The following is a 22,248-nucleotide window of genomic DNA, read 5'->3' as shown; positions in this document are numbered from 1 at the left end:
TTATTTTTTCTTAGGGGGTGGTGGGTTTGTTTTCTATATTGTTTTTATAGGTTGGGTGATTCGCCCGGTGGGTAGGGGGCTTGACCCCAATATTATAAACATTTGTTTATGGCTACACTTTGTCTCTAATGCTGCTGGTTTGTGACGTGCTTGTTGGACTTTGTGCGTTGTGGGTTTGGGATGGATTTGGAAGTGGATGGAGCACCGGGTTGACAGTTAATATAGTTGAAGGGTTAAGTGAGAACGCCTGTGGTGCTATAGGTTGAGGCCCCACGGAATTGTACATTACAGCAGATACATGAGCACTCCGCAAATGTATTGCGTGGCGCTTCTAAACAATTAAGAAGGTGTCAAGTGTAAGAACGGGGCTCGCAAGGCCATGAACGAGTCCTCTTGCAGGGTCGGGTGCAGCTCAGGGATGGACTCGTAACCTTTGAACAGTATCATCCTCAAGTATAAGCTATGTTCCATTCAAGCAGGCAGTTCTGCATGGAGGTGAAGCAGAGTTGCTAATGGGACGCAGATTTTCCAGGTGTGGTTCCCATGGTACAGTAGACCTTGCGGCATATTGGCGAGGGAATTCTAATCTGTATTTGCCTTTTTTTGTCTGGCTTCTGAAGAATATCAGGGAGATATATCATTTCAATCCGAAGAGGTGATAGTAGCTCAGAATTCTTGGAAGCTTATCCTGTTACCGGATGACGCCAGGAACTCTGGTTTGACAATCTTTCAGATGTTGATGGCATCAGAGTGTGGCTAGATCCCGAGCATTATAGCGAGTTTGTTGAGGCTGGGTGAGAATGCATCATAATCATAGGCCATATGAGAAATGGAACGTGAACCGACCTGCAATAACCAATGATTGGACCAGAATGTACATTCTCCGATATGCAAGCCATCGAATATGGGTGGATGACTGCATAGAGCTGCTGTCAAAAACTGGACAAATACGAGGTCGGCTCGAACGGGAAGAATTGAGGCTCCTCATGTGAGATATCACTGTTGATCTTTCAAAGAAATACCGGTTTTTGCTGCGAGTGTGTGTGGGCCTGGACAGCCGTTGGAAATCTTGCATCATGAATCGAACATGTGCCTCAGGATCACCGTCTAAAATCCTGAGAGGTTTCTTGTCACGGCCATGGTGGGGACCCTGCTGGAGGAGGTGCAAAAAATAACTCGATGCTGTCAGAGAGAAAAAAAAAAAAAAAAGAGAGAGGTCGGATGAAGTGGTCGGGCACAGGTTGATGTTGGGTCTCACAAAAGTTGTTCTGACGTTGCATTAACGGAAAGCTTGGACCACAGGCTGTGGGGAAGCGAGGGTGGTGTGGTGTGGCTTGGTGGCTGGGGAAGTGGCTGAGATTAGATTATCGCCAAGAGAGGCTGATGGGGGGTGGATCCCTTTTTCGTACTCCTTTCTGGCAGCCTTCTGGGACTTGCAGCTTTTCTCCAGTTACCTAAACACCCGACTCTCGACTTACACATGTGTGATGTCTCAACGGGTTACCTATTTCGAGCTACTTTGCACCTCACCATAGAACGGCACGTGAAGCAGCCAGCACATATTTCAACCTAACCATGCTGTGGTGTAACTCCAGCATCTTCGTGAAACATTTATCACCAGGTCGCTGGAACCGTCACCCTCGAGGGGCAAGGGAAACAGTTGAAAGGTAGGGTGGTCCCCGTCTATCTCCCTTCTTCCCGTGGCCGACTCTACTGTGCCAGGCCGGTCGTCGCTATTTGGCCGCCAAGGATCGTAACATCTTCGCTGGCACCTGTCGACAATGGCCGACCTTGAGATAAGCAGAGGTGGACTGACTTCGTCAACCACCACCCGCAACATCTGTCTCTCGTTCTGACCACGGAATTGGTCCGACGAACACGCCTCTTCGCTTGGGGGTTCGAGATACGACATGGGGACTCACCTTGCATATGCACCCAGGAAGCCCAGCCAATTGCTAGCAAGTTGGAGACACGATGCAGTGGAAACTTCGAGTCGACGAGTCTTGTCCTTGATTTTGTTGTTCTGATATGCAGCATTCGGACATCTCGCAACTACCATCTGACAAAGCAGCAGCAAACATGGCACAAGTGAGCCCTCCCGAGGGCATACAACCTGGACACAAGCAACTCGGATCCGACTTGCACAAAGGCGGGATGTGCTCTGTGACAGCTCTTAGGTCCTAGTCCATCTAGGTCCAGCCCCGCCCATGTGCGATCGGGATCTGTTTACTGGGGGTTGACCCCACGGTCCAATGGCGTGCCGTTGTCGCCCCAGTGCCGGTAAACCGAGCCAGCGTCCGTGGTCCAGCTGGTTGGTTTCTCGGGTATGACGCCATGAACACCTCTGACCCCTCGGCACGAAAAGGGTCGATAGTGAGGGGAGGAGGTTTGGTCGCATTAATATCGCACGAGCCGTGAATTACGTGTGGGAGAGCGAGCCGTCCCCACGTCAACTTGTCGAACCTGCAGATCGAGGAGCTGCCCGCACTAGCCTCTCTCAACACGAACAGAGAAGCGGCCGGGGCGGCATGCATCCTCTGGAGAAGCAGGTTCATGACAGACAAGCACACGCCTGATCTACAAGTATTCGGCCGGGCAACAAATCAGCCAGCGAGCGGTCAGCCACGACAAGTACTGTACCTGCACCACAGGACGGTAAACAGTCAACGAGGGCAACAGGTCCGTTCCTCCCTCTGCCCTGATCCGCTCGGTGCGCGGTCGAATGCCCCGCACTCTGTGCCATCAGAACCGGCTGCCCATCGCCAGCTTTTCCCGTCCATCACCGCCCTTCCGGCATGGACGAGATGCAGGGCCCTACACTACAGACTGGGCATGCAAGAGCTTGTGCTGCAGACAGCCACCCTAGACACGATTTCTGACAACAAAAGCTGAAGGGCACATAAACAGCGTCAATAGCTCCAAGACAGAATGTGTTGTTTCCCAGATTAGACGCAAGCTTCGCCCGAATCGGTCAACTGTCGGCCCGGTCGACAGCGAGGTCTGGTCATGGCCGGAAACACGTCAAGGCAGGGCCAAGAAGACCAAGAAGAGCGCCAAGTCTTGACGCAGGGGCTTGGCGAGCTACCATCATCGCCCCGAGGGGAAACGATGTCATTGGCAGGGGTCGAGATCGTCCCAAGAAATCCACAGACAACAGACGGTCAGGGGTCAGCCGCAACCCCTGCCATCACTTGGTGGAGTCCCGTTACCCCCCCCCCAACGTCAACCGCCTTGACGGCCACTTCCAGACTTACACCACCCGCTACCACGCTAAGCCGAGCACAGCAGAGCACAGCACCCTCGCTTCTGTTTCTCACGCAAAGAGTTGGGCCTCGTTGGTGACCCAGACCCTAAAAGGACGATAACATTATGAATAAGCACAGATGGCAAAGCCGTGGGAATCCCAATGGCTGTAAGCTGCCGTGCCGCTGCAGCTCTGTCTTCTGAAACAAGCACAAGTGCAGATTTCTTCTTTTCTCCCTATGCTTGCCTGAGGGCTCTACGGGCACCCATTGCGGCCGCCTCTACCCGTTGGTTGCTCGAGTCAGCCGAAATCCGTTTGTTTCTCTCGCGATTACTTACTTGTATGCTCTTCCTAGGTGGTGCGCGGGGGGGGGGGTTGGCACAGACACAAGCACTGCACATGCAGAGCAAGGACCTACATACATGCGACTCTGCTATGTACTTGGGTACAATGTGTCAAGAATCTTGCTGCTAGCCTCCTCCTGGACTGAGCGGTCTCTTCCTGCATGACCCAGCAAGTGGCCTTACTGGCCAACCAGAGCTGTGGTGGGTGGTGCTCGCTCAGGTACTTCGACTTCAGTATTCCAACTAGGGCGGAAGTGCGGGCATCTGCCCAACCTCACAGTTCGCGGGAGGAGAGGCTCCATCCATTTGTCCAGTTTTGCGACCTTCCAAGTCTCCACTCTCCATCCTCCATGGCCGGCACCACGCAGTCCAGTGGGCTTGTCTCAAGCGTCTTTGTTGGACAGCAGCAGGATGTCATGGCATCTCCGCCGTCCCTCGCTCCCATGCTACCACCTCAACCGGGGTGTTGCCCTCGTTGTGTATAAACATCCTGCCTCCCGGTTTCCTTCGTGCTTCCTTCTCTACCTCCATCACCAGCCTCCTCGCAGTCACTCGTGATACCAACCGGCTATTTCTTAGGTTCTTTCTCCCTGCCATCAAGTAACTCGTTCGCTAAGGTTACTTATAAGACCCTCGTTGCTTCCGTCTTCTACGACCTTCGCTACAAGCCAGTCAGTCGCTGTTGATATCCCCCCTTACTCAGTCAACATGAGAGCAGCTCTTTCCCTCCTCGCCCTCGCGGCCACCACCCTTGGCGCCAACATCCCCCGGGGTAAGAAGTGGGAGACCGTGGTCACCGAGGTTGTCGTGACCTACACTACCGTCTGCCCCGTCACCGAGACCTACACCAAGCCTGGTCACACATACACCACCACCTACACCACCACCAGCACCGTCAAGACCGTCAAGCCCACAACAATTGTGGTTACCGAGACTGGCCCTGCTGTGACCAAGACTGCCGATGAGGTCGTCTACACCACTCTCACTTCCCTCTGCCCTGTCACTGAGACCACTGTCGTCGATGGCTCTACTGTCGAGGTGACCTGGACCTCCACTTCCACCATCATCAAGGTTGCTCCCACCGAGGTTGTTGTTACCCAGACTGCTCCTCCAGTGACCAAGACCAACGCTGCTGTCGTTGTTACCACTCTCACTGAGCTCTGCCCTGTCACTGAGACCACTGTTGTCGATGGCTCCACCATCGAGATCACCTGGACCTCGACTTCGACCATTGTCACCAAGGTTGCCCAGACCGAGACTGTCTACACCACGTCCCTGGTCACCGAGTATGAGACTACTGATGTCTACGAGACTGTCACCTGCCCCGAGACCACCTACACCACTGTCATCGAGGGCGAGACTGTCAAGGTCACCAAGACCAACACGTAAGCTGTCCACTCCGTTCTTTTGTTTATGCCCGACTCTAACACATTGCACAGTATCACCAAGGCTGTCACTGATGTTCACTACGTGACTGAGATCATCCCGGTCACCATCACGGAGCAGGTCGATTACATTGCCACTGTTCCCGTCACTGACCGCAAGACTGTCACCGGTTACTCCACCGTTGTCGTCTCGGCCAGCAACATCATCTACACCTCGGAGCCCCTGCCTCCTACCACCATCATCATCCCCACCTCGGTCACCGCTGCCCCCATCCCTACCACCACTCCCAACAACGGCACCACCCCCATTCAGACTGCCGGTGCCAACGTCAACAACAAGGCCCCTGCCGCGGCCTTCATTGCTGGTCTCTTTGGTGCTCTTGCCATGCTCTGAGCTTTCGGCAACTGGGATTTTCTGTTTTCGGCTTGACATTCTTATCGATCCTTCGATTGAGGAGCTGTTCGGTTCTTTTCTTCACTTCAAAATGGTTTCCAAGCGAAGCACCTTTTTGCTCGACTCAGCTCACCGGGGCTGTTGATTTCTTCCTTTTTTGAGATACCACTTGCGCGAACAGCGAAGAGAACATACCGGATACACTGGACACACCACATCACATAGGCGCATACAGGGCGCACCACGCATACACATACGGAGCACATTCTGCTTAGGAGGTACACATGGGATCGGATCGGATCGGACATACGACACACTGCACTTCACTGCGCGGAAAAGGGGTCGGCTTATCGGAGTTCTTTTGGCTTTTTTGACTTTTCTACCATTCGATGCGGTTTGGTGCAAGCAGACGCAAACGCAGGGCCAAGGCGAAGCTGATACCCCTAGACCCGGACCTTCTTTTAACAAAAAGGAAAAGGTTTGGGGGCGTGATAGCTTGGAAAGGGGGGGAGGGGGAGGGGGTTGATTGGTCGGCCGGATCAGGAGTGGTGGGAGTGATTGGGTGGCAACTCACACATTTTTAATACCTAACTTCTTCGTGTACATAGCCTACTTCAGGGTAGGCATAGGGACTTAACAAATAGATTGGGGAATATCCACACTACTGTTGTGACGACTTTCTTTGCTGGTGACTCCATCATGGACCAATCCACCATAGACTATTCATAAGACATGAGGATTCAAAGCTTCCTGCGTGTCGATGCCGATTGGCTGGTCCCGATCAGTTGCCCTCGCTTCAAGGTGGTCTGTTTCGTTTCATCCCTTGGCTATGCGTTTTTCCCATTTGCAAGACATCGCAGCCCAAGGGCGGAGAGAAAAGGAAAGCTTTTTTGTACCTGCATACGGCAGAGCAAGCCCCCTCCCTCCCTTTCGATCACAAACAACCTGGGCCTTGCCGTAGCCTCAAAAGAGCCGGCATACACCATTGCATTATGGCTGGCCGAAATGTCTACAGGCTGAACTATGTTCGTGGTCTTTGGCTTCGAATTCTGTTACCCAACATATGATTGCAGTTCGTGCTCCTTGCCAGATGGTGCTATCACCGTAGCCACCAACAATGCCGTCATAACCAGAGCTCTGCTGTTATTGCTGGATATCCTATCGCGGTTGGAGAGGAAAGATGCGCTCGACCACGACCAGGTACCGAAAGGCATGAGCTTGGAGATCAGTATACAGTCACCAAGTGATTTCCAACACTGGTTTCAGCACCTATTTTCTCTGCGGGAATGCCATCCTTACAATCCGTTTCCCCCAGGGAAGCGGCTCAAGGAACGATTTAGCGACTGGTTCGGTTTTGTTGACAGCCAGTTTTCCATCAAGCATAACACTGATGAGACACATTGCATTCGTAACGGTGCGCTGAGATACTCGGATTGTCCCGATGGGGCAAGGCAACACTACGGCTGTGTGGAAACTTGTTGGACCTCAACTACAGGATTGCTCTCCGTCATGGAACCCGTAGCAAACGCAAGACATTCTCAAGGGTCGAGATCGTTACTGGCCTCGCTTTTCGGCGGCAGTGTTATTGAAAGCTATCTTCGAATGTTGTCAGTAAAGTTATCACAGAAAGTTTTGTCTGTTTGGAGGACATGCGGAGTGAGTTCAGGCTTCCGTTAACGTCATTATCTTCCAATTATCAAAAAGGTATGTTGTGTTGTATCAAACTATTTCAGCCTTTTTTCTTTTGTCTTCTCACATTGGGCAGGGCTACTCTCGGGCTTATCTTGGGGGTCTTCTTCTTCTTCTTCTTCTTCTTCTTCTTCTTCTCTTACATTAATTATATATGTAGAAAGGCCGAAACTAATCCGGTGTTATTTTTAGAGCTCAAAAAGCTTGTTAAGACTGGTTTCCCGAGTACGCTTAGGCGGCTTAGTATATTCAAAGACTTTGACCGACGACATGAAAGTTTCACAAGGCTATCGAGATTAGCCCTGGGCCGCGTCCTCAAGAAAGCAAGCCGCGAACTTGAAGTTCTGGCCGGTCCTTGATATATAGAAGCGGAGGTTTTCTTTGAAAAGCCCCCTAAACTTCGGTATGGACCAGAACTGTCCCCTCAGAGGCCCAATCTTCGTCGCCTCGCGCTGACCACAGCCGAACTTCATCCCGAGAAACTCAATAGCACAATGAACAGGTTCCTTGAACTACCCATCCAAGCGGTCAGCTGGATGCCAAAGTTGGAAATAATGGAGATTGGGAATAGCGAGGAGTGGACCGAAGAAAAGGGACATGCCTATATTTTTCGCTACACCTTCAACGAGAGGGATGGACCGATGGTAACGTGGTCTAGCACTTGGCCAGCCGAAAAGGGGCTCGTGCTGAGCCCGGATTTGATTCAAAAGTGGCAGGTTATAACGTCGCATACCAGCCACCAGCTTAAAGTTGAGAGAAAGCCTTTGGTCGGTGTAGGACTGGAATGGCCCTACCAACTATCGTGCGTCCATGTGGCTGTGGTCCCCTGGCTTCTTCTCAAGAAGGACGTTCTAAGCGGATTGTCCAGATTTCAGGTCATCAGCGAGTCGCACTCACGCTTTCGGGATAGGGAGTTGTGTTGAAACCCAAATTCGGGGGTTTGTGGCACTCTCATCTGTTGATGGAAGTACTATTACTGTAAAGTAAGCTGAATTAACTGTGAAAGATAGCCAAGATACCTTAAAAGATGGCCAAAATACTGTGAAAGACAGTCAAGATCCCCCCAAAGATAATCAAGACCCCTTGAAAGATAGTTAAAACTCCTTAAAAACAATTAAACGCCATTGAAAAAATAATACTTACACTTTTAAAGATAGTTGATGGGCATATTCATCTATCAGCTTGAAAGGCATAATTTAACGGGTATTATACATTTGCTGACTTGCAGGACCGATTATTCGTAGGCTAGGGGCGCCATTGCACAAACATCAATTCAGAACCGCATGCCCACAAACCACGCAGCCCTTCCTTCTGTAACATAAAAACCAACCCGAGAGAAGATTCCATAAAAAGCAACCAGGAACAAACCCCAAACACCACCCCCCGCCAGTCACAGAAAGACATACCCTCCCTGTATTCCCCCCCCTTGCCCCTCCACTAAACACCCCTTAGCTATATCTAAAAACCCTTCCGTCTATATTGTCAAGACCTTATTACTAACATTCAAAGCTTGCAAAATTTGGGTGAATTATTCTTTTAATTAGGAAGGCATTTACCACCATCGATTTCCCGCAGGTAAGCATCACCAAACTTCGAAGATTAAACAAAAACTTAATTCATGGCCCAAGGCCCAATCCAACCAACCTCCAACTACCTATAAAACCCCTCTCAAAAAACAACCAAAAAGAAACCAGGTACTAAAAACAAACAAAAACCACCCCAATCACCCCAGCAACCCCCCCATTACCCCCCTTTTTTTTCTTTTAAAACAAAAAAACAAAAAAAACAAAAAATATCCAACTACAAAACCACCTTCCCCAGCTACCCCGTCCTCAAAATAAAAAGAAGAAAAAAAGAAAAAAAGAATCATTCCCCTTCTTTGTTGTGAGCCTCCGAGCCCCAGTTGAGACGATCACACTAGGTCTGGGACCCTCACTAGCCATAGTTTAAAAGGCCTTGCCTTGGGGACGCTTCTTAGGGCCTCCTTATTTTTAAATCACTTTATACCTTAGTTTATATTTTTTCTTTTACCTTGTATTATTCATTCCGTCTATATTTTCCTTCATTTCTACGGCAGCAGAGTATGCCCGGTGACCCTCCCAGCTACTTTTCCTATAGTGAAACCAGCTCTTTCGAGTTACTCCGCATCCTCCTCCGCCAGAGACTCTCCCAGCGAAGCCTCACCCTCATGCGCTACCGCTGTCTACGCCGCAAGCCTTCCAGGACCCCCCTACCGGAAGGCCACAACATTCTTCCTCATCATCCCTCCTCCACCACTTCCTCTTCTTGGTCTGCTCCGGGCCGAAACAGAAAGGCCCTTGCTGGGCAGTGAGCGTGATAACAATTAATAACCCCCAAAAGTTAGCTTTATTTATTAACCGAAAAAAAAAAGGGAGAGAATGAGAGAAAGAGAAAAAGAAAGAGGAAAAAAAAGACAAAAAAAAAAGAAGAAAAAAAGAGAAAAAAACACAGAAAGGGACTTACAAGGGACGCCAGTGCTGACGACTGGCGGCTGGGGGGAGGTAGGGTGGCCCGAAGAGCAGCAAGTGCTGCCGCGTTTTTCGCGTTGCGGCGGGCGTGCTCCGCTGAGGTAACCGCCCGGGGCAGGCGTGGCGGCAGCGGGGGGGGCTGGGCCGACCGGGGCTGGCGGAGGGGCTAGTGGAGAGGCCGGAGGAGGGACCGGGGGAGAGACCAAAAGAGAGACCGGGGGAGAGGCCGGAGAAGGACCGGGGAAACTGGAGGAGGGGCCAGGGAAGCCGGGGGGCCTGGGAAGGGATCGGGGAGGCCGGGGGAGAAGAGAATGGAGAGTCAGGGGGAGAGGAGAGAGGGGACGAAGCCACTGCTGGTTATTGCTGCTGCTGCTGTGGTTGTTGTTGTTGTTGTTGCTGCTGCTTGGGGTGCGGCTGGGCTGGGTTGGGAGTTCTGGTTGCTGAGACCTCGTGTCTAAAGAGAGAAGAGAAGAGAAGAGAAAAAGAACTGGAAGAGTTGGGGAGATTCAACACGTACCAGCTGTAGCGTACGAAACGTCATTTCGAAGACAACGAAGGATAATCGAGAAGGTACAGGATAGCAGGAGATTACTGACATAGTATGGGAAGTGTCGAGATGTTGGTGATTGCGGTGATTCACGACGAAGGTAGCGACGAAGGAAACGGCGACATAGAACACGGAGGGGGGCCAGGGCTGTCGAGGATATCGTTCTTGACTTGGCTGGACGCATACCAAGAACCATTTCTGCATCCATCTCTACGCAGCTTTCTGCTTACCTTATGGACTGATCGCCAGTACGGTGTTGAAGAGTGTCCGTGGTTGGGTGGCTTTGACATTAGGAAGCGATAGAGGCTTACGTGGGGGCAGCGACGACACCGAACACGAAGGGAGGCGTTTCGAGTAAAGGATGGGGCCTCTAGATTTAAGAGATACGTCCTGGCTTTGAGCAACGGATTGGCCGTGGAATATGGAGATCGTGGGTGAGCAATATGTGACAGCTGACGGAGAGCTCAGCTTCATTGGCGACAGGTGATAGAGGTGTCGTACCTGAAATTAAGTGGCGCGACTCTTGACAATGGGAAGAACAAACTGAAGGATGCTTCGGCCGTTGAAAACATGCCAGGCTGGGTTCTTTCAAAGGAGTATCGTACCTGACCCAGATGCGCCTGATGGAAGATGATTGGTTGTTTGATGTAAGTCGTGTTCACGACGTGGTCTGGGATGGACAAGTTCTGCCGAGGTTGCGCATGCGCGACACGTTGGACCCAACTGTGGAAAGAATGCGGTATAGACAACCATGGTGAAAGAGCTAAGTGGCTAAGTAGCTGGTTGAGCAGTCTCTTTGGAACCTGGATAGACACAAATTATCTCGTGCCTTCTGCTTTTCCAAACCCAGACACGCGGTCCCATGGAAGTCAGCCGCGTCGGTAGATCAATGCGGCACATCGAAGATTGCGGCGAGGAAGGTGTACGTATTTTTTGTCACAGGCTGGAAGGTAGGCAAGAGTTATAATTTCAAAGGGCCATCTTACTCGGTTGCACCAAACTCCAATTGATCATCGCTTTCTTTATTCATGTCTCCTCAGATTCAGGGGTAACCGTGGCAACCATTTGGTCAAGAGGGAAGGGGTTTGTTTACTTTCAGGGGGACATTTAAGAGCCCTCACCATCTGAGTCCTTGCGCTGTCAGTCACTGTCAGTCAGCCTGTTCCTTCTCTGGCGGTCACTAGAGTCGTGTTCTTTCTGCCATTGCATTTTGGATGCTTGCGCATGCAAACCTCGGCAAGACTCGTGCATCCTGGACCTCGTCGCAGGCTGTTTACACCAGCCAGCTACCACAATATGCACCTAGCCTTCCCTCATCGCACATCCTGCTACTCAATGTCAGGTACGACATGTCTATCCGCTGGCACATTAAGCCGCCACAGCTCAACATAACCGATGTCTCTTTCGCACGGCCTGTCCGTTACTCGAAGTCAAGAACGATATCCTGGAAACTCCAGTCCCCTTCCCTTCGTACCTCGATATCGTCATTACCTTCATCGCGAGCCTTTTCAACTTCTGAAGGTCGAAACCACCCAAACATCAACACTACTTCCCCACATCGGATTGTCGATTGGTCGGTCGATACTATAAGTCGGAAGTTGCATAGAGATGGATATGCCTGCGGGTTCTTGGTGTGCGCCCTCCCAAGATAAGAGCGATATACTTGAGCAGTCCAACCTCCCGTCGTACCTCGATGTTAGCGTTACCTTCGTCGCGAGCCTTCCAGCCTTCCAACTTCCCAACGTCAAAACCACCCAACCATCGACGGTCGTCTCCCACACCGTGCTTGGTATACGTACCTCCTCCCATTAGTCTGTTCCTTTACCACTCATACTTTCTCATTGGTCCCAGTTGATACTGTTTCCCTCTTTTGAGTGTGACGTTTCTAGCGCCGCCCAGCTAATATGTATTCAATCGCTCTATCTCCCCCAGCTCTTCTCTTCTCTTCTCTTCTCTTCTCTTCTCTTCTCTTCTCTTCTCTTCTCTTCTCTTCTCTTCTCTCTTCTCTTCTCTTCTCTTCTCTTCTCTTCTCTTCTCTTCTCTTCTCTCCTCTCCTCTCCTCTTCTCTCCTCTCCTCTTCTCTTCTCTTCTCTCTTTTAACCTCGACAATAATAACAACAATAACAACAGCACCACCAACAGGCCATGACTACCACCGCCCGCCAACCATTACTCGCACTCGCAGGCCCTCTTCCCCGGCACCCACAAGCCCTGACTCCTTTCCAGCTGCTTCTTCGGTCTCGCTCCCCCGCACCCCTCGCCCGCTCCCTCACGCCCTCCTTTTTTTTAAAAAAAGAAAAAGGAAAATGTGGCTAGAACTCGCCGCTCCCGTCGTCAGTTGATTGTTGTATTCCCACTGTGTGAATCTGACCGGTGGACTGACTTTTTTGTGATGACAGAATCATCCGAGGTCGACTTGCCCGCCGCTAAGCCCCTCCGGCCGGGGAGGGGAAGGAGGAGAAAAAGAAGGAGGAGGAGGGGAAGAAGGAGGAGGTGGTGGTGGAGGAGGAGAATGAGGACGAAGATTGGGAGGAGATGGCGAGGGATGATGATGACCTTGCCTCGGACGCCAACGATGATGATCACAACGGGGGTGATGAGAGAGGTTTTTATGATTGGGAGTAGTTTTTGTGGTTTGTCAGAGGGGTGTATGTTAACCACGTCCGAATAATTTCCAGCTGGATCGTTGAACCTGGCTACCTAGCGTCCAGCGTTAGAGGACTGATTGGGTGGGGCGCCATGTCAATTTGGGACTGGATGGGCCTTTAAAGCTGTTACGTTTCTAGAAAAAATAAAATGAGGTAGAGATCACCGACAGGAATAAAGGCTTTTAAAGATAGTTAGCATACCTCTAAAGATAGTGAGTAGGCTTTGAATATTATTGATAGGCCATGGAAGGTAGCTACAAGGCCTTTAAAGATAGTTGCAAGGCCTTAATAATATAGGTAATAAGCTCAATTGGCTTCGGAAAATAAATACTTATCTATATATTACGACTATCAAGGATGCAAACTTTATGTGAGATATGCGATTGTGAGATATAAAGGAATATAGTAATAATGATGGGTAGTATTTTTATTATTTATGGAGAGTAGAGTCAATAAAATATTTAAACCTAAAGAGGGAGGTTAATAATAATCAAAAATAATACGTTAGATTTAAGTGATAAAGGCTAAATACCGTAGTAAAATATAACGATAAAGACGTGAATAGGGAAAGTATTTAATGTTTACTAAGTCTTTTCCTCTATATATCTAGTTTAAATCCTTTATTTTATAATTTTATATTACTACCGTCCTCCTATAAGTAATTAATTTAAGAAGAATAAACTCCGAGGTTTATATCTTAGTATATCATTTAATATAATCTTATTAATGACCTTCTATATATACTCTTCCTTGCTACTATATATACAAAAAAGGAAAATATCACTAGTGCCTATACCTTCACAATATGTTGGCGTGGAGCGAAATACAGTGCTTTTGACTAAGACAGCATCATACAGCTATTAACAGGATAAAAGACTTAGTTTCGATCAATTCCGACTATCGAACCCAATTAATATTACCACATATCTAGACAGCCAACTATGCAGTCACCAAGTCCAGTGCAAGACGTCAGCTACAAACTACATCCAACCAGCAGTTAGGGGTATCATTTCCTTTCGGTCTCTCGATTTCCCTCCTTCTCCCTCCCTACACACCCACTCCTAAAATCCAGCAAAAATATCATCAAACTCATCCCCTTTCTTCTTTTTCTTCTTCTCCACCACTCCACTCCCACCAACCCTCTTCCTTGGTTTCTCACCCCCCAACCCGCCAAAGATATCATCAAACTCATCACCTCTCTTCTTCTTCTTCTTCTTCTCCGGCTTATCCTCCCCCAAATCACCAAAAATATCATCAAACTCGTCTCCTGCCGCTTTCTTTTTTCTTTTCTTGGGGGGTGTCTCCTCACTTAGGCCACCAAAGATGTCGTCGAACTCATCGTCTGGCTTCTTCTTCTTCTTGCTGGTTGGTTTTGATGCTTGGGATGTATTATCGCTGTCGTTGTTGGGGCAGTTAACCTCGTTGGATGGTATATCTCTCTTTTCGGCTGCCTTTTTCTTGGCGGATTTCTGGTTCTCAAAAGAGCCAAAAATATCATCGAATTCATCCCCACCAGCAACCCTCTTTTTCTTTTTCTTTTTCACCACCCCCCCCTCCTCACCCACTCCTCTCATCACCACCTTCCTCTTTTGTACCGTATCAACATCCCCTTCCACACTCTGCAGTACCTCCTCCCTCTGAACCTTTACCCCCAAATCCTCCCGCTGAATCACATCCCCTATATCCACCTCCCCCTCCCCATATTCTACCCCCTCATTTTCCCCTTCACCCCCCTCCATCCCTCCATCTCCCCATCCATATCAGGCACCAACCCCCAAGCACCATACTCACCCCCCAAAACCCCCACCAACCCCAACCCAACCTGCGCAAACTGCCTATCCCCCACCAGCCTCCCAAACCCCACCCACCCCTTCACCACAACCCCCTCCTTCATGAACCTCACCCGTTTCAGCACCCTCTCCACCCCCTCCTCCCACTTCCTCGTTTTCTCCCCCTTCCCTTTGCCTTTCCCCTTTGCCAACTGGCCTGACGATGGTGGTGAAGGGGCATAATCAAGACAGTCCTCGATTTCGGAGATCAGTTTCCCCGTGTTCCTCCTCAAAATATCAAACGCCGACCACCACCTCGACGAAAAATGCTGGTTCTTGTTGCGGTGGTGCAGCCGCTGGAGGATTTCCCTCAGCGGATAGAGACGTTCGAGTGATGACTCCAATAAGGGGGGGTCGATTATGGCTGTTGGTTCCGCCATTGTGAAATGGTTCTGGGGGTGATGGGAGGAAGTTGTGAATTCTTTTCCCAAGATTTAAAGAGAGAGTTCAGTTGAATAGTTGAACTGGTGGGTGGTGAGATTTTGCGGCGGGGGATGGTGGTGCAAGGGCTGAGGTTGTTCCAAAAGCGTGTAGGTCAAGTTAGTGTTGAAAGAAACCTAATGAATGAACCTTGAATGGCTTTTGATGGTGAAAGTGAAAACTGAAGGTCCAAGCTCCCCGAGATAAGCTGGGTTAGGGTTAGCTCCGCCAACACAACACCACCGGAGATAAGTTGGGTGAGGGTTATCTTAGCTCACTCGCACATCACCGGAGATAAGCCTCACACCTTGCAACACCCATCTTCGTTATTTGAATAGTCCAAACCAATATCCCTATGCATACTCCCTAAATTACCATTCCCCCAGTTCCTGAATCATAACGCCATGCAAAGTATATACATCCCCCCCTTCTCATCTTGTCAACAAACCTTAACCCCACAAACCTCCACCCCCTTCGTCACCACCGCCGCCCTCTTCCCCTCAAAATACCTCCCCACCACCTCCCTCACAAACTCAGCATCACCCAGACTCCACACATCCAACCCCATCTGCGCAAGCGCATCGCTATCCACCCTCAACCACCCCCCTCCCCTCCCTTCATACCCCTCTTCCTGATAATCGTCACTCTCACCCCCAAGCAACCGTTCCCTTTCATCCTCCCCCTCCCCCTCCCTTCCGCCACCGCCACCCCCAGGCGTCTCCCCATAATCCAAATCCAGACTCATCAAATCATCATCATCCCCCGAGTCCACAATCTCGGCCAACACCCTCAAAATCCCCGTCGTCAACCTGTGGAAATACGCAATAATCGCCAGCTCCACCCCCGCCTTCTCATCATCCTCCTCCGCGTCCTCCCCCGGTTTTCTTGCTGTCAAGGACGACAAACTATCAATCATTGTCCCCGAAACCGCCGTCCCAAAACTCGGCCTCCGTTGCGGCACAGCAGTCATGGAAGGCGACATGGGCGGCCCCAAATCAGCAAGCAGACTGGCGTCGTGGCTTTGCTCGTCGATTTCATCAGAGTGTCTTTTTTCACCGGCCGAAGCCCACCACATGAAGCCGTTGTAGGCCAACGCAGCCCAGGTGGTTGGTTCGACGATTTGGTCGGCGTCTTCGTCGGATATGATCATTGCTTGGCGGGGGTGGTTGCCACTTGATGTCCCTGGTCTCGAGGAGGAGGAGGTAGCTGCGGGTTTGGATAGGCGGATGGCTGGCGCGGAGGGGGTGGGTGCTTCGTCTGGGGTTTGCACCTCTGGTTGGGGTTGTGACGCAGAGTGAGAGGCTTCTGCTGCAGCGGCGAGGTGCGCCAGGCCTGCTCGGAGAGTACGGAAACGGCGGAGGTCGCGCTGGGTGGCCTTTACCGGGACGCCCTTGGGGCATTCGATTGTTGGCCATGCCCTTTCCTTGGCGTTGCTCGAGTAGACTGGGGGCAGGGTGATCAGCATGTCCCAGAGATCCCCCTTCATAGCGAGAATGCTGTCTGTGGTGCAGGCTACCCAGCCCGAGGTAGAGTCCTCGGACGGATCAGAATGCTGATCGTCTTGATTAGGGCGCTTTTTCATGGCGGCCTGGTGTTCCATAAGATACGAGATATCATGCACACCGATGGTAAAAAGAGGTCGTAAACGCTGTACAGGTGCTGATGGGTCTATCACGTCGCAGACGGACAGGGGAATGTTGGACAAGACAGAAATATCATACACTAAGATTCGTCAGCAGCCATCAAATACCAAGGAGTGTCCCGGTAAACATACCAAAATTGCAAACTTCATGCACCGGTGCATGGCAAGAAATCAAAATGCGCTTGCGCAACAGGGCGGCGCGATGAACCGGAAAGATCAGCGGCCCAAACGTATCCAGCAACGACGTCAAACTCCACGCCGGATGATAAGGCGACAGCCTGTGTCCGGGAGGTATCAGGGCGGTGCCATCCGAAGCAGACCTATTCCTAGTATGGCCTCTCCCCAGCGGCGGACGGACAGCCCTAAAGCTAAGCGCGGGGGAGGCCAGAGGTTCATCCTTCAATGGCTGCGGCGCCGACGTCTCGCGCGCGCCGTTTCTCTCCCAGTACTCCTCCAGTATTTGCGTCTGCTTGCGATCCTGAACCAGCTTGCTGGCCATCTCCTTCAACCCCTCGGCATGGCGCCATGCCCTCCCCAGACGGCCATAGCTTAGCGGCACCAAGACACCCACAGCAATCATGCGCGCATGACGTGTTTCCTCCTCATCGGTGGGGGTGTTGATAAACGCGCTGAGCCCGGCGTGGCTGGCATCGTGGACAAAGTAGATGAGGTCGTCGGTGACGGTGTGCAAGCCCGACGGCAAGCTCTTGTACTCGACAGCGCCCTCGAGCTCGAGACCGGGAACGGCCCGTTTCCAGACGATGGTGTAGCCGGCCTTGACGTCGAAATCGATCAAAAAAAGAGCAGAGACGGGAGGGAGATCGGGTAGAGCGACCGAGGCGCCGGGCTGCGGCAGCCGTACGGATAGATTCGGGTGTCCGCGACGGGATTCGGCCATTGTGACTTTGGGGATGTCTCGATGGTGAGGATAGCTGGGATGGGACTTCGATTGTCCGAGACAGACATGCGCTTGGGGTGAATCGGAGGGGCTATCGCTGGACCGGAAGCATCATTGGCGCCCAGGGGCGACCGGAGGCTGTAGATGCAAGAGGCTCGAACCTATGCTGCTGTGTAGCTGGTGAAGTAGGCGGGAAGATGCTGTGTTGCTGCGGCCATCCGGAATGTTTTGGTGAGCTTTGTTGGTGTTCAGTGGACGTCGAATCAAGCAGTTGGATGAACCATGGCTAATGTGCTAGGGTTCCCTTGGCCTAGGCCGTAATTAGTGGGGCTTCTAGAACAGCAGGAGGCGCTACGACCACATCTTGTTTTCATTCATTGTAGTCTCCCAAGACATGAACACGTACCTGTACAGTGTGTATTGTGTTTACATGTTAGGTATTGAAAGAGATTGACCCTCGAACTATTATCAAGACCAAAAACTAACCTTGGTAAATATTTTTATTGTAAAGGCAAGTCTCGGAGCCTCGTCCGTGCTGATCTGAGCCTTGTTGTGTTCACAAGGATGATTATATGATCTTGGCTGAGGCTAACAAAAAGCCAATCATGAACTTCATGATGACAGGGCGCTTAAGAACACCACATTGGAGCTGTAATACTCGAAGTTGGCTTCAGGCAGGCCTTGGCCAAGCTCAATGTGTCATCATTAACATCGTACTAGAACCCAGAGCCTCGCCCGTACCATGTATATGGGTGTAAGACACCAGGAAGGAGTATCACCGTCATGGCTGAGCAACGCCCACTAGACCTCTACAGAAGCCCTAACTTGCCTGCCTGCTTCCTGTGTGCGTATGAACAACACCAGACGAGGAGATGTGATATCTATAAGCGCGTGGCTGCAGACGGCCACCAACTGGCTGGATCACCGCGATTCATCCTGAAAGCCACCCACAGTTTGCACAACTAGCGCTGAGAGGCTGAAACACCCATGATGGAATCCCGCGAGAACCTCACCATAATGTTGGCCCCGCCTTGCCCTCAGTCAGGTATATAGCTTGAGGGAACAAAGTAACTCCAGTTTTCGTTCTGTCAAGTTAGCCAGCTTCTTCTCACTACAGTCATCAGCAAAACATCAGCATCAAGAACCGCACAATGGGTGGACTCTCCGCACCGTCTCGGTGTATCCTTTTCCTCCTCTTCATATACTTCGAACCCATCGCAGCGTGGAGAGGCACCAACACGAACCAGTTTCGCGAATGGTACCCCCAACATGGCCACATATTTGAAGCTTTTAAGTAGAAGTACTGCATGACCCAATACCGACAATACCTTACTGGGAACACATCTGCCGTCGAACGTGACATTCTCGGTGGGGGTGGAGCCAACACTGTGTTGACACAGCCTGTCATCCAATGTGTCCTGAACAGCACGAGCGAGCATGTCAAAAATGGCATGACAGCAGCCCAGGTTCTCCTCGGCGTCATGCCCAACGTCCTCGCTGTGATGGGTCCTTCGACCGAGGAAATGAGCATGCTCGCGAATGTAGCACGGCGACCTCTCCTCGCACTCATGCGTGCCGCCGGATCGCCCAGCGTGTACTTCAGCCGGGCCTTTGAATACCATGATCCCGCCCAGATCCTCCACGACCACCCGAGCAGACTCCCACAGTGGCGCCCAAGCATGTGGTACTACAAGCTGTCCATCTCCATGGCCGAATACATCATCGCCCTGGCTACCATAGCCAACATTGCTACTCTCAACTGGGAGCTCGGCGTCAAGGCCACATGTACCCTGTGGACGAATCGCACCTTCGGGCCAACGATATGGGCACTGCTAGGCCTGGTCGTACACATTTTCGGAACCATAGGTCTGTGGCTGGCGAGGTCCAAAGAAAGAGGTTCTCGCGGCAGTCAAGAGAAAGGAAGAGTCGGCCTTTCATATTCGAGAGAGGCTCGCGCCGGCAGGCGGATGGATTTCGAGCATTCCCAGGCGCTTGCTCGGCCTTCTCAAGACAGAGTCCATACCGAGTGCCTCGGAAGGCTATGACGTGCGCATCGTCACCTTCCAAGAGAGCAAGCTCTTTTTGGACACGGCCTGGGTTGAATCCATGGCCACCGTCCTTCATATCATCTTCGGGACCTGATCTTTTCAAGCACCATCTTCGTCGGCGTGGAGGATGCGCTATCCATCGTGGGACGGTACATGGCTAGTGTTTCCATCTGTCGAATTATCCTCATGTATGAGCTGGCTGGACTTCGAGAGTCGGTTGAATCCATCCTCCTTCTGCCCAGACGGGACACAAAGGTCCGGGAGGTGTCAACACAGACAACAACCCTTTCCCATGATTTCGGCGATGACCAGATGATCAAACGGCAGGTACGCGCAACGGTGGTGTCGTCGCAGGTTTAGGGATGTTGGATGATCATATGGTGGGAATTATCACATGCTTTCTTTTCTCCAACTTAAACATTTTTTGTATCTCCGTTCCCGTCCCCGCACGATCCCAACAAAAGATACTTGGGGGGTTAGGAAACGACACTGTGGCCATGAGATGAGACTTGTAGCAGTTCAGTGATGAAGAGAGGATAGAAAACACCAAATACTATTCAGCAACACATGCACATGTTGAATGATGTTTGTTTTTGCCCAACTCACCGACAGATGATGCGGCGAGACCTGAGTTTTTTAAGTGAAGCTTGATTTCTCAGTCTTGTCACGATATCCCCGCGATTGCCAAGTTTTCTGGTCACAAGGGTTGCAAGGGGCTGCAAGGGTTGCTGGCACCTGCCCCACGTCCCGCAAATTTTAGCCTCAACGATTCCTCAACCTCGGAAACCCCACACTCTCACAGTGCATTCTGGCTTTGATTTGATTGGGCTGCAACTTCGAGTGCCGGCCCGGGCCATGAAGAACGAAAGTCAATAACCAAGACCTTTTTGGTGCCACGGAGCCCATGATTGCTTGTTTCTTAGTATTCCATATCCTTAATCACCAACAAATCGTCCATCGTTTGGCTTAGAAACCCCTCGACGCACAACGACACCACTTGGACTGGGGTCGCCTGTCTCTCCAGCATCCACTAGCCCTGTAGCATCCCCATCCAGACGCCACATCGCCAGTCCCCGTCCCCCCAAAAACTTTCCGGCCACCCGCCGCTCGAGCGCCGGTCCGGCAAGCCCATTCATCATCACAGGATCCAAGCCGAAAAACGACTCAAAGCCTTGCGACTGCGCATCCCCCCGTGTCGGCCTTCCGAGTCCCCTCCTCCCCCTCGCCGTCCTTCGGGCTCAACCCCGCCCCTCCTTCGTCGTTCCTTCTCAACACCAGCTATGGCGGCAATTATAACATACACCGGCTACTTCTTCGCCTACTACGCCGCCCTCATCATGTTCTTCCACCTCCTCGGCCTAGTCAGCTCCAAAGCCGCGTTCGTGGCGCGCTCGCTGGCCATGTACATCTCGATCCTCATCGCCTCAGCATACGGACTCGGCGCTGCTGTCTTTCTCTCCTTGATTGGCAAGCGCGGTCTCTCACAATGGGCGGTTGGGCGGTGCTTCAAGCTGTGCATGTTGCTCGGCACAGGCCTCAAGTTTGACATTGAAGACCCAAAGAACCACCTCGGCACCGTCCGTCCCGCCGTTTTCATCGGCCCCCACCAGACCGAAGTCGACCTCTTGATGCTGGGCACCATGTTCCCACAGTACTGCAGCGTCACGGCCAAGACTCAGCTTAAGAAGATCCCATTCTTGGGCTGGTTCATGACCCTGAGCGGCGCCGTCTTCATCGACCGCAAAAACTCCAAGGATGCGCGACAGGCGATGCAGGGAGCTGGCGAGCAGATCACCAAGAGGAAGCAGAGCGTGTACATGTTCCCCGAGGGGACCCGGAGCTACACGAAGGAGCCCACCATGCTCCCCTTCAAGAAGGGCGCCTTTCACTTGGCTGTCCAGGCGCAGGTGCCTATTGTTCCAGTGGTTGTGGCCAACTACAGCCATGTGTATTCCCTCAAGGACATGGTTTTCAAGTCGGGGAGCGTGCCGTGCAAGGGTATGTTTTGTTTCATTTTCCTCTTGAATTTTTCACCGCAGCAGGCTGACACAACCACAGTCCTCGATCCCATCCCCACAGCGGGTCTCACCACAGCCGACGTCGACGAACTCGCCCGCGAAACCCGTGAGGTCATGCTCAGGGAGATGATTGCCCTGACGGAAAAGGCCCGCAGGAAGACGGTTCCTCTGACGGTCCCCGCCAAGCAACAAAACGGCGTCGTCAAGGTCAGCGGGACAGACATGCGCGTCGCTGCGTAAAAAACCTCCTCTCCTCAAATGAGAGGGTTGATTACAAAAACAAAACCTGCCATGCCAAGCGGGCGGGTCTGTGATGTCTAAACGGCACAGCGAGGCGACTGACAAGCAAACCGAACGACGATACTACTACTACTACGCCGTGCCAGGTGTATGTGTTGTGTGTGTGTGTATGTTTGTAAGGAAAGGACCGGCAAAAGGGCATTTTGATACCCCATCTAATAGAAAGAGGATGGATGGATGGGATGGATGGGCGGGTGGAGTGGGGGGCAAGAAAGGGAAAGCGTAAGTGGAAAGGGGGGAAAGCGAAAGCGAAGCAAGCGTGTATTTTACCAACAGGCGTTTTGGAAAGAAATGGGGGATCTCTTTTTTTGTTTTTGTTTTTTGAAAGGGTAGATGTGGGGGGGGGTGACTAG

General features: G+C 51.5%; 6 protein-coding genes across 6 annotated transcripts; 4 read left to right on the top strand and 2 right to left on the bottom strand.

Moving 5' to 3' along the window:
• Positions 1–1,468: 1,468 nt before the first annotated feature.
• Positions 1,469–5,367, top strand: QC764_710710 (uncharacterized protein; the record flags this gene model as incomplete). Its single annotated transcript, XM_062950693.1, has 3 exons — positions 1,469–1,667; positions 2,075–4,973; positions 5,028–5,367. The coding sequence occupies exons 2-3, from the start codon at positions 4,297–4,299 to the stop codon at positions 5,365–5,367; spliced, it is 1,017 nt and encodes a 338-aa protein (XP_062796728.1). The 5' UTR covers positions 1,469–1,667; positions 2,075–4,296.
• A 1,023-nt stretch (positions 5,368–6,390) lies between these two features.
• On the top strand, positions 6,391–7,979 carry QC764_710705 (uncharacterized protein; the record flags this gene model as incomplete). The annotated part of the gene is given in 3 exon segments (XM_062950692.1): positions 6,391–7,023; positions 7,251–7,407; positions 7,423–7,979. 3 exon segments carry the CDS (start codon positions 6,391–6,393, stop codon positions 7,977–7,979), a joined length of 1,347 nt encoding a protein of 448 aa, XP_062796727.1.
• Positions 7,980–13,801: 5,822 nt separating this feature from the next.
• On the bottom strand, positions 13,802–14,949 carry QC764_0106030 (uncharacterized protein; the record flags this gene model as incomplete). The annotated part of the gene is made up of 2 exons (XM_062941114.1): positions 13,802–14,445; positions 14,532–14,949. 2 exons carry the CDS (start codon positions 14,947–14,949, stop codon positions 13,802–13,804), a joined length of 1,062 nt encoding a protein of 353 aa, XP_062796726.1.
• Positions 14,950–15,428: 479 nt separating this feature from the next.
• Positions 15,429–17,985, bottom strand: QC764_710700 (uncharacterized protein; the record flags this gene model as incomplete). The annotated part of the gene is made up of 2 exons (XM_062950691.1): positions 16,764–17,985; positions 15,429–16,711 (listed from the first exon to the last, which is right to left on the bottom strand). The coding sequence occupies exons 1-2, from the start codon at positions 17,527–17,529 to the stop codon at positions 15,429–15,431; spliced, it is 2,049 nt and encodes a 682-aa protein (XP_062796725.1). The 5' UTR covers positions 17,530–17,985.
• An 851-nt stretch (positions 17,986–18,836) lies between these two features.
• On the top strand, positions 18,837–19,671 carry QC764_710690 (uncharacterized protein; the record flags this gene model as incomplete). The annotated part of the gene is given in 2 exon segments (XM_062950690.1): positions 18,837–19,395; positions 19,412–19,671. The coding sequence occupies 2 exon segments, from the start codon at positions 18,837–18,839 to the stop codon at positions 19,669–19,671; spliced, it is 819 nt and encodes a 272-aa protein (XP_062796724.1).
• Positions 19,672–20,267: 596 nt separating this feature from the next.
• Positions 20,268–22,079, top strand: SLC1 (1-acylglycerol-3-phosphate O-acyltransferase). Its single transcript, XM_062950689.1, has 2 exons — positions 20,268–21,575; positions 21,636–22,079. Exons 1-2 carry the CDS (start codon positions 20,858–20,860, stop codon positions 21,833–21,835), a joined length of 918 nt encoding a protein of 305 aa, XP_062796723.1. The 5' UTR covers positions 20,268–20,857; the 3' UTR covers positions 21,836–22,079.
• Positions 22,080–22,248: the final 169 nt, after the last annotated feature.

Source organism: Podospora pseudoanserina (assembly GCF_035222485.1).
Source record: "Podospora pseudoanserina strain CBS 124.78 chromosome 7 map unlocalized CBS124.78p_7, whole genome shotgun sequence".
Lineage (NCBI taxonomy): Eukaryota > Fungi > Ascomycota > Sordariomycetes > Sordariales > Podosporaceae > Podospora > Podospora pseudoanserina.
Note: the sequence above shows the minus strand (reverse complement) of the source record. Positions and strands in the feature narration are given on the sequence as shown.